Source organism: Trichomycterus rosablanca, chromosome 8 (genome assembly GCF_030014385.1).
Source record: "Trichomycterus rosablanca isolate fTriRos1 chromosome 8, fTriRos1.hap1, whole genome shotgun sequence".
NCBI lineage: Eukaryota > Metazoa > Chordata > Actinopteri > Siluriformes > Trichomycteridae > Trichomycterus > Trichomycterus rosablanca.
Window position 1 is genome coordinate 40,910,819 of NC_085995.1, and position 13,747 is coordinate 40,924,565.

Consider the following 13,747-nt stretch of genomic DNA (forward strand, 5'->3'; position numbering starts at 1 on the left):
TGTGTGTGTGTGTGTGTGTGTGTGTGTGTGTGTGTGTGTGTGTGTGTTATTAACATGGGGTTTCTGGTGCAGGGTGTGTGTGTGTGTGTGTGTGTGTGTGTGTGTGTGTGTGTGTGTGTGTGTGTGTGTGATTAATATTGGGTTGAGGGTAGAGGTTGTGGTGCAGAGTGTGTGTGTGTGTGTGAGTGATGACGAGGTTCTGGGTGCAGGGTGTGTGTGTTGTAGTGTATTAATATGGTCGGTGACGGTGGTCTCAGGGTCTCGCAGGTCCAGCCTGATTTTCTAACAACATTTGACATCTTCAGAACCTCGACAATAAAACGCCCCACGGCATTGATATACGCCTTCATCTGTATCTTGGGGAGCTCCTGCTTTTCATACGTACTTGGGTTCACCCTGAGGTTCTCTGATGGCAGGTTCCTCACTGTTCCTCATACTAGACTCGACTAGTATATACTATATACACCGACCAGCCATAACATTAAAACCACCTTCTGTCCATTTTATCAGCTCCACTTACCATATAGAAGGACTTTGTAGTTCTACAATTACTGACTGTAGTCCATCTGTTTCTCTACATGCTTTGTTACCCCCTTTCATCCTGTTCTTCAATGGTCAGGACCACCACAGGACCACCACAGAGCAGGTATTATTTAGGTGGTGGATGATTCTCAGCACTGCAGTGACACTGACATGGTGGTGGTGTGTTAGTGTGTGTTGTGCTGGTATGAGTGAGTTTTTAAATACCGTGTCCACTCACCGTCCACTCTATTAGACACTCCTACCTAGTCGGTCCACCTTGTAGATGTAAAGTCAGAGACGATCGCTCATCTATTGCTGCTGTTTGAGTCGCTCATCTTCTAGACCTTCATCAGTGGACACAGGACGCTGCTCACGGGGCGCTGTTGGCTGGATATTTTTGGTTGGTGGACTATTCTCGGTCCAGCAGTGACGGTGCGGTGTTTAAAAACTCCAGCAGCGCTGCTGCGTCTGATCCACTCATACCAGCACAACACACACTAACACACCACCACCATGTCAGTGTCACTGCAGTGCCGAGAATCATCCACCACCTAAATAATACCTGCTCTGTGGGGGTCCTGACCATTGAAGAACAGCGTGAAACAGATGGACTACAGTCAGTAATTGTAGAACTACAAAGTGCTTCTATATGGTGAGTGGAGCTGATAACATGGACAAGAATGTGGTTTTAATGTTATGGCTGATCGGTGTAGCTGACGAAGATGAAGCCAAACATTAGGACCAGCCCCCCCCCCCCCCCCCCCCCCCCTAGAGGAGGTTCTATGTAGTTCACGTGTTAAACGCAGCAGATCTGATCAGCATAAAGACCTGAGGGACTTTGATCAGGACCAGATCGTCATGATCAGATCTCTTAAACAGCAGTCCCCACCACAGCTGGTACAGACCCCTTTGTGCCAGTCAGAGTGCCCATGCAACTCCTGTCCACTGTTAAACTTGAACTTTATGGAGCTGCTGCTGGTTAACGTCCTGGTGGCAGATACCAGGCGGGTGGTCCTGATGTTTGGGCTGGTCGTCGTGTGGTGCTCAGGTTCTCTTTGATCTTTAGTGTTTGGATGGTTGGTGTTTTGGGGGTTCTGATGTTTTTCTCTCTCTCTGTTTTCTTCCTCGGTAGAAAATAATCATTCTGAGCGTGGTGTGTGTCGTGATCCTGGTCATCATCATCATCGTCATACTCACACAAGTACTCTGAGGCCACGCCCCCGTCGCCACACCCATCATGTGACTCCTCCCGTTCCCAGTCCCACTTTTCTCTCAGGTCCCCGTATCGTCCCTGCTTCCGAACAAGAGGTGAGACAGAGGACGGACGCCGCCGCCCTCGTACCCTCACGCCCTCGTTCCCTCACGCCCTCGTACCCTCACGCCCTCGTACCCTCGTACCCTCGTACCCTCACGCCCTCGTACCCTCACGCCCTCGTACCCTCACGCCCTCGTTCCCTCACGCCCTCGTTCCCTCACGCCCTCGTACCCTCACGCCCTCGTTCCCTCACGCCCTCGTGCCCTCACGCCCTCGTTCCCTCACGCCCTCGTTCCCTCACGCCCTCGTGCCCTCACGCCCTCGTTCCCTCACGCCCTCGTTCCCTCACGCCCTCGTGCCCTCACGCCCTCGTTCCCTCACGCCCTCGTACCCTCACGCCCTCGTTCCCTCACGCCCTCGTTCCCTCACGCCCTCGTTCCCTCACGCCCTCGTACCCTCACGCCCTCGTACCCTCGTACCCTCACGCCCTCGTACCCTCACGCCCTCGTACCCTCACGCCCTCGTTCCCTCACGCCCTCGTTCCCTCACGCCCTCGTGCCCTCACGCCCTCGTTCCCTCACGCCCTCGTTCCCTCACGCCCTCGTGCCCTCACGCCCTCGTTCCCTCACGCCCTCGTTCCCTCACGCCCTCGTGCCCTCACGCCCTCGTTCCCTCACGCCCTCGTACCCTCACGCCCTCGTTCCCTCACGCCCTCGTGCCCTCACGCCCTCGTGCCCTCACGCCCTCGTACCCTCACGCCCTCGTTCCCTCACGCCCTCGTACCCTCACGCCCTCGTACCCTCGTGCCCTCGTACCCTCGTACCCTCACGCCCTCGTACCCTCACGCCCTCGTTCCCTCACGCCCTCGTTCCCTCACGCCCTCGTACCCTCACGCCCTCGTTCCCTCACGCCCTCGTGCCCTCACGCCCTCGTGCCCTCACGCCCTCGTTCCCTCACGCCCTCGCACCCTCACACCCTCGTTCCCTCACGCCCTCGTACCCTCACACCCTCGTTCCCTCACGCCCTCGTTCCCTCACGCCCTCACACCCTCGTGCCCTCACGCCCTCTCACCCTCGTGCCCTCACACCCTCGTACCCTCACGCCCTCGTGCCCTCACGCCCTCACACCCTCGTTCCCTCACGCCCTCGCACCCTCACACCCTCGTTCCCTCACGCCCTCGTACCCTCACACCCTCGTTCCCTCACGCCCTCGTTCCCTCACGCCCTCACGCCCTCGTTCCCTCACGCCCTCACACCCTCGTGCCCTCACGCCCTCACACCCTCGTTCCCTCACGCCCTCACACCCTCGTGCCCTCACACCCTCGTTCCCTCACACCCTCGTTCCCTCACGCCCTCGTACCCTCACACCCTCGTTCCCTCACGCCTCGTTCCCTCACGCCCTCACACCCTCGTGCCCTCACGCCCTCCATGACTGTACATAGATGAACTCACCTGTTGCCTTTAATCACATGAAGGATTTTTTTGCTGCTGGAGAATGAATGTTTTCATATAAAGATGATCTATATATATGTGAACGTGTGGAGAGGACTGAATCGGAACTCCTCCTTCTAGTATCCTCAACACCAAAGACTTCATCCATCCACCCATCCTACCTACAAGTGCTCTTACTGTGTTCTTCTCTTATTTTTTCTGTTAAGATATATAAAACACGGGCGCTCGGGTGGCGCAGCGCTAAAACTCGTCTAAGGGTCTCTGTGCAGCGCCATCGATCAGCCAGCAGAGGGCGTAACTGCTGCAGTTATGAGGAATCCCCTCCGCCCTCTGCTGGCTGATCGATGGCGCTGCGGGGGATAACGAAGATTAGATCTGTGCACGATTCTGATCTCCGTATGAACCTCGGTGCAGGTGAAAAGAAGAGGTCAGTACTGCACACGTGTCGGAGATGGGTGTGTTACTTAAGCGGTAGAGGTGAAATACCACCAGGGGAATCGGATACGACTAAATTGGGGAGGAAATAGTTGCTTTAAAAGTAGACTCGTTCTTGGAAGGGTTCAGTGGTGCCGTACACCATGGTTCGGTCGGGCGCTCTACAGACGCGATTGGCCATGTCTAAATGGAGGGAAGGTCGGACAGGGTATCGCCTTATCACAGCTGTAGGAGACCAGAGGATTCATGTCTGTCAGAGGGGGGGGGGGGTGTCGGGGGGAATTGATTATGTCTAAATGAATTTTTTCATAATATGAACAGTAATCTGGGCTTGGGACCTGCACTCGGAGCGCAAGTGCAAGTGCACCTCCCGACGGCCAGGCTGTTCGCTCATCCCTCCCCCATCTGTGTAGACGCCCGACCGGTCGACAGCACCTCTCAGATTCGAACCCCGGCCGTGCCACCCGAGCGCCCAGCGAAGAGGAACAAATCTCGGCTAAAACGTTTTATTTTGTTTTTAAATTTCTTCTCTCTGTAAAAAAACAATTAAAATAAATAATGTTAAATAAATGATTTTATATTTTTAACTTTTGAAGGATGAATGAATTAATTTCATAACATTAAAACCACCTCCTTGTTTCTACACTCACTGTCCATGTTATCAGCTCCACTTACCATATAGAAGCACTTTGTAGTTCTACAATTACTGACTGTAGTCCATCTGTTTCTCTACATGCTTTGTTACCCCCTTTCACCCTGTTCTTCAATGGTCAGGACCCCCAAAGGACCCCCACAGAGCAGCTATTATTAAGGTGGTGGATGATTCTCAGCACTGCAGTGACACTGACATGGTGGTGGTGTGTTAGAGTGTGTTGTACTGGTATGAGTGGATTTTTAAACACCTCACTGTCACTGCTGGACTGAGAATCGTCCACCAACCAAAAATATCCAGTGGGCAGCGTCCTGTGACCACTGATGAAGGTCTAGAAGATGACCGACTCAAACAGCAGCAATAGATGAGCGATCGTCTCTGACTTTACATCTACAAGGTGGACCGACTAGGTAGGAGCGTCTAATAGAGTGGACAGTGAGTGGACACGGTATTTAAAAACTCCATGATCTCGGGCCCAGTGGTGGGGAAACCATGAATGCATGAGTCTCTGTGTAATGTGTCACTGACTGCCAGCATCATGATGCACCGAATCCTGACCTGATGCTGCTCGACCTCGTTTATTTTGGCAGCATCTGAGCTGGTTTGGTTCCACAGCAGGTGAGTAACTGTTTTACATCTTCTTCTACACTCACACTCTCTCATGGACATCATTTGTGCTCCCTGCTTTTCCTTTTCCCTTTTTATTTTAAAGAAAATATGTAATAAACACAACCAGTAACGTCTTATTACACTCGTACAACCCAAAATCCAAAAGGTTCCAAAGGGACACGAGGAAAATGACAGCAGTGATTTGTAGATCCGTTTTGAGCTGCATTTAGTTAAAAACAGAACAAAAGCAAAATATTTTCAGAGTTTGGTGGCTGCAACACGTTTCAAAAAACTTGGGACAGGGGCGTGTGTACCACTGTACATCCTGTAAGAATGTGTATGTAAGGAAACCACTTCGGCTGATCGACAGTCCGGGATCTCTGATCTCCTCTATCGTGCTGTATGATGCTGCTCTTATTTATAATAGAAGACAGGTCTGGACTGCAGGCAGGCCGGTCTAGCACATGCACGCTCGGCGTTGTCTTGCCATTCCAGGCCAGCACACATCGTTCCAAAATGTGTTTGTGCTCCTCAGCACGAATGAATCTTTTGCAGATGTGCAAGTTACACTCGTCAGATAACGGCACACGTCCTGACTTCGCTTCAATCCATCTCAGATCATTCAGGTTAGAGAAGTCGGCAGCGTTTCTGGACGTCGTAGTACGATTACTTAGTTATTAAAGTAACGAATTGCGTGGCCTCCTCAGGTGAAGTAAAATCGTGGTGTTTGCCGTCCCGAGTTATCCGAAGCTGAGCCGGGTAAAACATACCGTATTTAACTCCTTCAATGTTGCGGAGCAGTTTACGGACATTACTAAAAGCAGCTCGTGCCTTCGCCGTTTTAGCGTTGTGCCTGAAACTGTAATCCACTGTTGTCGTCTAGCTTTACTGAGAATGTCTACACAGTCTTCATAATAGTGTAATCTCGCTATTATGAAGCGCGGAGACTCGCCGGGGCTCAGCGTGGGTGCCAATGAACGGTGGACTCTATCCACCAGTGGACATTTATCCATGGAAGATTTAAGGAGCTTGGATATATTAAGAGTTGTCAGGGAGAACGAATCACCTTCTGGAATCCCCACAATTTGGACATTCTGGCGGCGCGATCTAGCTTCTAAATCCTCACGTTTAGCATCCAGTTTGACAGAAATTCAACTTTGTTCTGTAGCGCTGCCGTATCATCTGTACATGCAGACAGAGAATGTTCAATGTCCGAAACCGTGCTTTTCACGCTGGCTAACTCGGACCTCAGCGATGCAAAGTCCCTTTTTTTTTGCAGTTCCGTTTTAATCTTAGAGTGGTGGTCGTTCAAGACGGTTTGGAGTTCAGCCACGACGGCGCGAACCAGCTCAGATTTTAATGCATCGGTATCTAATACGGAAGCTGGTGTCGCGCGTGTCTCTGCTGCGGGAGCTGAAGCACCTGAAGGCGAGGATGCAGCGTGTATAACGGGCCGGATGAGCGACTGTGTTGAACTCCTCGATTTGTTTAATTTTGGAGGCATTGCAGTTTAAGCAATAAACACAACTAAGATAACTAAGTAAAACTGACAACTGATACCTAAAAATAAACATATAAAATGTATCAAAACAATAAAATACCACTTTTCCCTACGGGCACCACCAAACACATGTCTACTCCATGCCGTACCAAACCGGAAGTCCTTGACGAGTTTTCTGAAGGATTCCAGAGTCCAAGTGGTTCTGTTCTTTACACAAGCAGGTCTGGATTTAATACAGCACCGTCTAAGGGTTTGAAAGTCACAAGCATTCAGTATTGTTTTTTTGGTGTTCCCCTTTACACACATCAATTTCTTTAAGTTCTTTTAATAATGTTATGCGCTGTAGATATTAAATGTCTAAATTCCGTGCAATCATGCATTCTCAACCTGCTGGAATCTGTGATCTCGGTGTCAAACCTCAATCAACCTTCCTCCAAAAATGACTGAGCCTAAATAAAATGTTGCTCGTGTCCCAACTTTTTTGTTAAAGTGCTTCATGCGTCAATAGAAAAAATCTGATATAAAAAAATCTGTTGTAAACGATAAGCAGCACAAAACTATCTAACACATCTATTGTTTGTTTGACCCGCTGTCCCAAATCTTTTGGAATGAGGTTTGATGGATGAGGATGTATTTCTTGGTACCTGAAGTCCTGGTTCTTTCTCCCTGTAGAAGAAAATTATGATCATGTTGTGCTGTGTCGTCCTGGGCATCGTCGTCTTCTCTTATCTCTACAGCTTCTTCTCATGAAGGTCAGTTTGTGTGTTCGGACTCGTGTTCCTTTATTTTCCCAATTTAGTCGTATCCAGTTCACCGATTCACCAGGTGGGCCGTAACTAATACACGCCCCCTCCGACACATGTGCAGTACAGACCGGGATCAGTATCACTAACAGTCACGCACTGATTTAATTATCTCCGGTCTCTGTGCAGTGCCATCAGTCAGCCAGCAGAGGTCGTGACTGCAGCAGTTATAAGGAATCCATACAGCACTACCACCCTCAGACCACCCAATTATCTTCCGTGTGGGCACCCTGCCAGATCCGAACTCACAAGCTTGAGATGTCAGCATTGGTGTGCTACTGTGTTTTACCGTTACGCCACCTTAGTGCCACCGTCTGTACATTGTGACATTACACAAGATTCATCAGTTCACAAGTTTAATATCAAACACAGTCATGGACAATTTAGTGTCTCCAGTTCACCTCCAAATCAGTTTGTACTGTGGGAGGAAACCGGAGCATCCGGAGGAAACCCACACAGGCACGGGGAGAACATGCAAACTCCACACAGAAAGGACCCGGACCTCCCTACCTGGGGATCGAAACCCAGGACCTTCTTGCTGACAGTGCTACCCACTTAGCCACCGTGCCGCCCTAATGGAAATTTAAACAGGTTCCCTACAGCTGTATGTAAACTTTTGACTTTAGCTTCGGCTTTAAGAAGTTGAAACACTGTTATGAGCTTTATACAGTATTTATTTTTGCATTTTGGTTTTGTTGTTTCAGGATCCAGCACTGATACCAGACGCCGGTTCTCCTCTCACCTCCTCCTCGATTCCATTCTTTGGGTGTTTTGTAGAAAATGTTCTTGTGTTGAAGCTTCATCATCAAACCTGAGTAGTACAAAGTGACTTGTTTATTTATTTTATTATGTATTATGTATTTGTTTATGTATAAATGATGAAACTGATAATAATGGAAAGTGCTACTGAGAACAAAGCCACTTCCTCTAAAACACTTCCTCTTTAATCCATCATGGTTTTAGTAAACGTTGTTTGTGTGTATCTGTGACGTCTGGTTGTTTATTACGCTGTGACGTTTCTGTGTGTTTATTATACAATAAACTTCTCGTGTTCCTCACTGGCTGCTTTATTAAAAACAGTCTGAATTGATTTCACTGGACGTTGGAAATGTTCCTTCAAGATTTTGGTTCAGTGGCTCTACGCACCTACGCAGACACACGATCGGCTGTGTCTGTAGGGAGGGGGGCAATTGCATAGCCTGCTGACAGGTTGAGGCACTTGCACCGGGGGTCGGCTGATCACGGATAGCAGTGCGTGGCTCTCTTCACACAGTTTTCTTTTGGTATTTTTTGGTAAAGTGCTGAACCGCGATCCAGCCCTGCTCGTAAACAACTGCACCTTTAGTTTATCCTCAGAGTTATGACAGCGCCACATATTGCTACCGTCCTAACTGTTTTATAATGTGTTAAATTAGGAATAAGTGTATTTTGATGAAAAAAATCAATAAAGTTAAAAAGGTGGCTGAGTGGGTGGCACTGTCGCCTCACGGCAAGAAGGTCCTGGGTTCGATCCCCAGGCGGGCCTTTCTGTGTGGAGTTTGCATGTTCTCCCTGTGTCTGCGTGGGTTTCGTCCGGGAGCTCCGGTTTCCTCCCACAGTTCAAAGACATGCAGTCAGGTTAATTGGAGACACTGAATTGGTGAATGTGAATGTGTGTGTGTGTGTGTGTGTGTGTGTCTGCGTGTCTGCCCTGCGATAGACTGCCCCCCCCCCCGCGACCCTAATTGGATAAGCTAATTACATTTATTTATTTTGCAATGCTTGGCAATTTATGACCTAGTCCTTTTATAAAGATAAACCTTGTGGGCACACAATTACTAACTGTCGCTTATCTGTTGCTCTGTACACATTCCGGACGGCACGATGGCTCGGTGGGTAGCACTGTCGCCCCACGGCAAGAAGGTCCTGGGACCGATCCCCAGGCGGGGCGGTCCGGGTCATTTTTGTGTGAAGTTTGCATGTTCTCCCCGTTGATATTAACATTTACATTTTCAGCATTTAGCAGAGGCTCTTATCCAGAGCGACTTACAGAAGAGCTTCTATAGTGAACATTACATTTCTCAAGTTTTAGTAAACAACAGTCGAAGAACACAAATCTGCTAAAACCTGTTAGAACCAAAGTGGCCCTTTTTTTATTTTTATTTTTTTTAAATGGAAAAGATTGGAATAAAGTGTTAGTAAATAAGTACAAGTCAGCCTAAGTGTTTAGTAAAGAGGTGATGAAGGTTTTTTATCGTTTTTTAAAGACAGCGAGAGACTCAGATGTTCGGACAGACAGAGGAAGTTCATTCCACCACTTGGGCGCTAGAACAGAGAAGATCCTTGATGCTCGTCTTCCTTTAGTCCTGGATGGAGGATCAAGTCGAGCGAGACTAGAGGCTCGGAGGTTGCGCGGTACAGAGCGGGGTTTGATTAGGCCTCGAAGGTAGCTTGGGGTCCATTTTTGGCTTTGTAGGCGAGCGTCAGTGTTTTAAACTGAATGCGTGCAGCTACAGGAAGCCAGTGAAGAGAACGCAGCAGTGGGGTGATGAGGCAGCAGTGGGGTGATGATGTGGCAGCAGTGGGGTGATGATGTGGCAGCAGTGGGGTGATGAGGCAGCAGTGAGGTGGTGATGAGGCAGCAGTGGGGTGATGAGGCAGCAGTGGGGTGATGTGGCAGCAGTGGGGTGATGATGAGGCAGCAGTGAGGTGATGATGAGGCAGCAGTGGGGTGGTGATGAGGCAGCAGTGGGGTGATGTGGCAGCAGTGGGGTGATGATGTGGCAGCAGTGGGGTGATGATGAGGCAGCAGTGGGGTGATGATGAGGCAGCAGTGGGGTGATGATGAGGCAGCAGTGGGGTGGTGATGAGGCAGCAGTGGGGTGGTGATGAGGCAGCAGTGGGGTGATGATGAGGCAGCAGTGGGGTGGTGATGAGGCAGCAGTGGGGTGATGATGAGGCAGCAGTGGGGTGGTGATGAGGCAGCAGTGGGGTGATGATGTGGCAGCAGTGGGGTGATGTGGCAGCAGTGGGGTGATGATGAGGCAGCAGTGGGGTGATGATGTGGCAGCAGTGGGTTGATGATGAGGCAGCAGTGGGGTGATGATGAGGCAGCAGTGGGGTGATGAGGCAGCAGTGGGGTGATGATGTGGCAGCAGTGGGGTGATGATGTGGCAGCAGTGGGGTGATGAGGCAGCAGTGGGGTGATGAGGCAGCAGTGGGGTGGTGATGAGGCAGCAGTGGGGTGATGAGGCAGCAGTGGGGTGATGATGAGGCAGCAGTGGGGTGATGAGGCAGCAGTGGGGTGATGTGGCAGCAGTGGGGTGATGATGAGGCAGCAGTGGGGTGATGAGGCAGCAGTGGGGATGTGATGAGGCAGCAGTGGGGTGATGAGGCAGCAGTGGGGTGATGATGAGGCAGCAGTGGGGTGGTGATGAGGCAGCAGTGGGGTGGTGATGAGGCAGCAGTGGGGTGGTGATGAGGCAGCAGTGGGGTGATGATGAGGCAGCAGTGGGGTGGTGATGAGGCAGCAGTGGGGTGATGATGAGGCAGCAGTGGGGTGGTGATGAGGCAGCAGTGAGGTGATGATGAGGCAGCAGTGGGGTGGTGATGAGGCAGCAGTGGGGTGATGATGAGGCAGCAGTGGGGTGATGATGTGGCAGCAGTGGGGTGATGATGAGGCAGCAGTGGGGTGATGAGGCAGCAGTGGGGTGGTGATGAGGCAGCAGTGGGGTGGTGATGAGGCAGCAGTGGGGTGATGATGTGGCAGCAGTGGGGTGATGATGAGGCAGCAGTGGGGTGGTGATGAGGCAGCAGTGGGGTGATGATGTGGCAGCAGTGGGGTGATGAGGCAGTGTTTGGGCTGGTTAAAAACCAGAAGGGCAGCTGCATTTTGAATGAGCTGTAAGGGTTTAATCATGGCCATGGGAGCTCCAGCCAGAAGGGAGTTGCAGTCGTCCAGCCGTGAGATTTCAAGTGATTGCACCAGAATCTGGGTAGCTTCCCTGGAGAGAAATGGACGAATCTTCTTGATGTTGTACAGGAGGAACCGGCACCATCTTGTCATGTTGGCTATATAAGGAGAGAAGGTCAGCTGGTTATCCAGGACAACACCAAGACTTCTTACATTATCAGATGGTCTGATCTGGGAGTCATCCAGAGACATGCTGAGATGCGAGCTGAGACTTGCGTGTCTGAAGGAGGAAATGACAGAACGAGCTGAGTGTCATCTGCATAGGAGTGGTAGGAGAAGCCATGGGAGGCTATGACCTCACCCAGAGAGCGGGTGTAGATAGAGAAAAGAAGTGAGCCGAGTACAGAGCCCTGAGGAACACCGGTTGAGAGAGTGCATGGGGGAGATATGGATCCCCTCCATGACACTTGGTAGGAGCGCCCTTCTAGGTAGGAGGCCATCCATTGCCATGCTGAACCTGTTACTCCAAGGTTGGAGAGAGTGGTCAGGAGAATGCTGTGATTCACTGTGTCGAAGGCCGCAGAGAGGTCAAGAAGAATAAGGACAGATGACAGTTTGGCTGCTTTGGCTGCATGAAGCTTCTCAGTAACCGCTACAAGTGCTGTTTCTGTAGAATGCGCTGCCTTGAAGCCAGACTGGTACGGATCGTGGAGGTCATTCTGAGTGAGAAAGGCAGATAGTTGGTTATAGACAGCACGTTCAAGAGTTTTGGATAGAAAAGAGAGGAGTGAGACAGGTCTGTAGTTGTTGATGTCTGTAGTGTCTAGTGTAGGTTTCCTAAGAAGGGGGATGACCTGAGCTTTCTTAAAAGCAGTAGGGACAACACCTGATGTCAGGGAGTTGTTGATGATGGGTGTGATGAAGAGGATTAGGTCCTGTGAGATGTCTTTGAGGATGGTGGATGGTATAGGGTCAAGTGTGCATGTAGTGGGATTGCTGGATGAGAGGAGCTGTGTAACCTCATCCATGGTGAGTGGGGTGAAGCTGGTGAGTGTGTTGGTGGGTTGAGGGTCAGTTGAAAGTGGGTCAGTCGGAGACAAGGATTGATTGATTTTGTCGATCTTGTCCTGAAAGAATGTTGAAAAGTCAGTAGCAGTGAGAGAGGCAGATGGGGGAGGAGGAGGAGGGTTCAGAAGAGAGGAAAAGATAGCATGAAGCTTACGTGGGTCAGCAGCAGATTGTTCAAGCTTGGCTTTGTAAAAAGATGTTTTTGCAGCAGTCACGTCAGATGAGAACCTGGACAGCAGATCGTGGTAGGAGTGGAGATCAACACTGAGCTTAGATTTCCTCCACTTTCTCTCAGCTGCCCTTAATTCTCTTCTGTTGCTGCGCAGTGCATCTGAAAGCCAAGGAGCAGGGTGAGAAGGTTTACCTCGTTTGAGGGTAGGAGGACAGAGCTGATCGAGGGATGTTGAAAGAGAAGAGAGAAGAGTATTAGTTGCAGAGTTGAGTGGAAGGGTAGCAAGAGTGTCAGGGTTAGGTAGTGAAGTTAGGATGTTGGAGATCAGCAGGGAGGAAGATAAAGAGTGAAGATTGGGGCGTGTTGTAAGGGTGTAAGTGTGGTTGGAGGTAGGAAGAGTTGGGAGACAGAGAGAGAAGGACACAAAGTGATGGTCAGAGAGGTGGAGTGGGGTGACAGTGAGGTCCAGAACAGAAGCTGGACGGCTGAAGACCAGGTCCAGAAGATTGCCTCCTTTGTGTGTCGGAGGGCTGTGGTTAAAGAGGAGGTCGAAAGATGAAAGAAGAGGAAGAAGACAGGAGGACTGAAGTGTAGGGAGATTAAAGTCACCAAGAAGAGTTAGAGGAGTTCCATCTGAAGGGAAGAAACTCAGAAGAACATCCAGCTCTCCTATGAAGTCTCCCAGTGCGCCAGGTGGTCTGTAGATGACAATGATATGAAGAGTAATCGGAAAAGTAACAGTAATAGCATGAAATTCAAAAGATAAAATGTTAAGGTGAGAAACATTCACAGTAGTGAATTGCCATTTCCTGGTCAGGAGCAAACCTGTACCACCACCCCTACCAGATCCTCTCGGTGTATGAGAGAAGGTGTAGGCAGAGGATAAGGCTGCTGGTGTTGCTGAGTTCTCGGTGGTGATCCACGTCTCAGTCAGTGCCAGGAAGTCAAGGCTGTGAGAAAGTGCATAAGCTGAGATGAAGTCAGCTTTCTGGACGGCTGATTGACAGTTCCAGACCCCACCTACCACCACTGTTTGAGACTGTTGCAACAGTTGGGGGTAGATGAGGTTGCTGGCGTTGCTGTTCCTATAATGTGCCCTCTGATGTCTGCAGGGTCTGCAGGGAATGTTTGAGTAGCACATGCTGAGAAAAAGTTTGATAGATTGAACAATGTCAGAAACTGATAGTATTTACCCAAGTTAGTTTAGATTAGTAGAAAAAAAACCTAGTGATAGAGAAGACCAGCTGCTACAGCTTTAATTTTATACTAAGCTTAGCCCTGCCACCCAATTCACACCTAAGCCTCTAACAACAGGTCTAACAACAGTCACCTGAAACCACTTTAACCAATCAGCAAAACACAGATGAATGCATCAACAGACTATCTT

At 49.9% G+C, this 13,747-nt stretch overlaps 1 protein-coding gene across 3 annotated transcripts in view; it reads left to right on the forward strand.

The window, feature by feature from the left end:
* The window catches only part of stx3b (syntaxin 3b), a 41,647-nt gene extending 33,697 nt beyond the window's left edge, over nucleotides 1–7,950 (forward strand). Inside the window, exons 11-12 of one of the 3 annotated variants that reach the window (XR_010013471.1) lie at nucleotides 7,098–7,177; nucleotides 7,933–7,950. Coding sequence is in view for 1 of the 3 variants with exons in the window: in XM_063000198.1 (XP_062856268.1) it covers nucleotides 1,655–1,732 (78 nt within the window). In the remaining 2 variants the exon portion in view is untranslated. Of the gene's footprint in view, nucleotides 1–1,654; nucleotides 2,007–7,097; nucleotides 7,178–7,932 lie in introns of those variants that run through there. The other 2 variants (XM_063000198.1, XM_063000196.1) reach the window with 2 other exon arrangements.
* The last annotated feature ends 5,797 nt before the right edge of the window (nucleotides 7,951–13,747 follow it).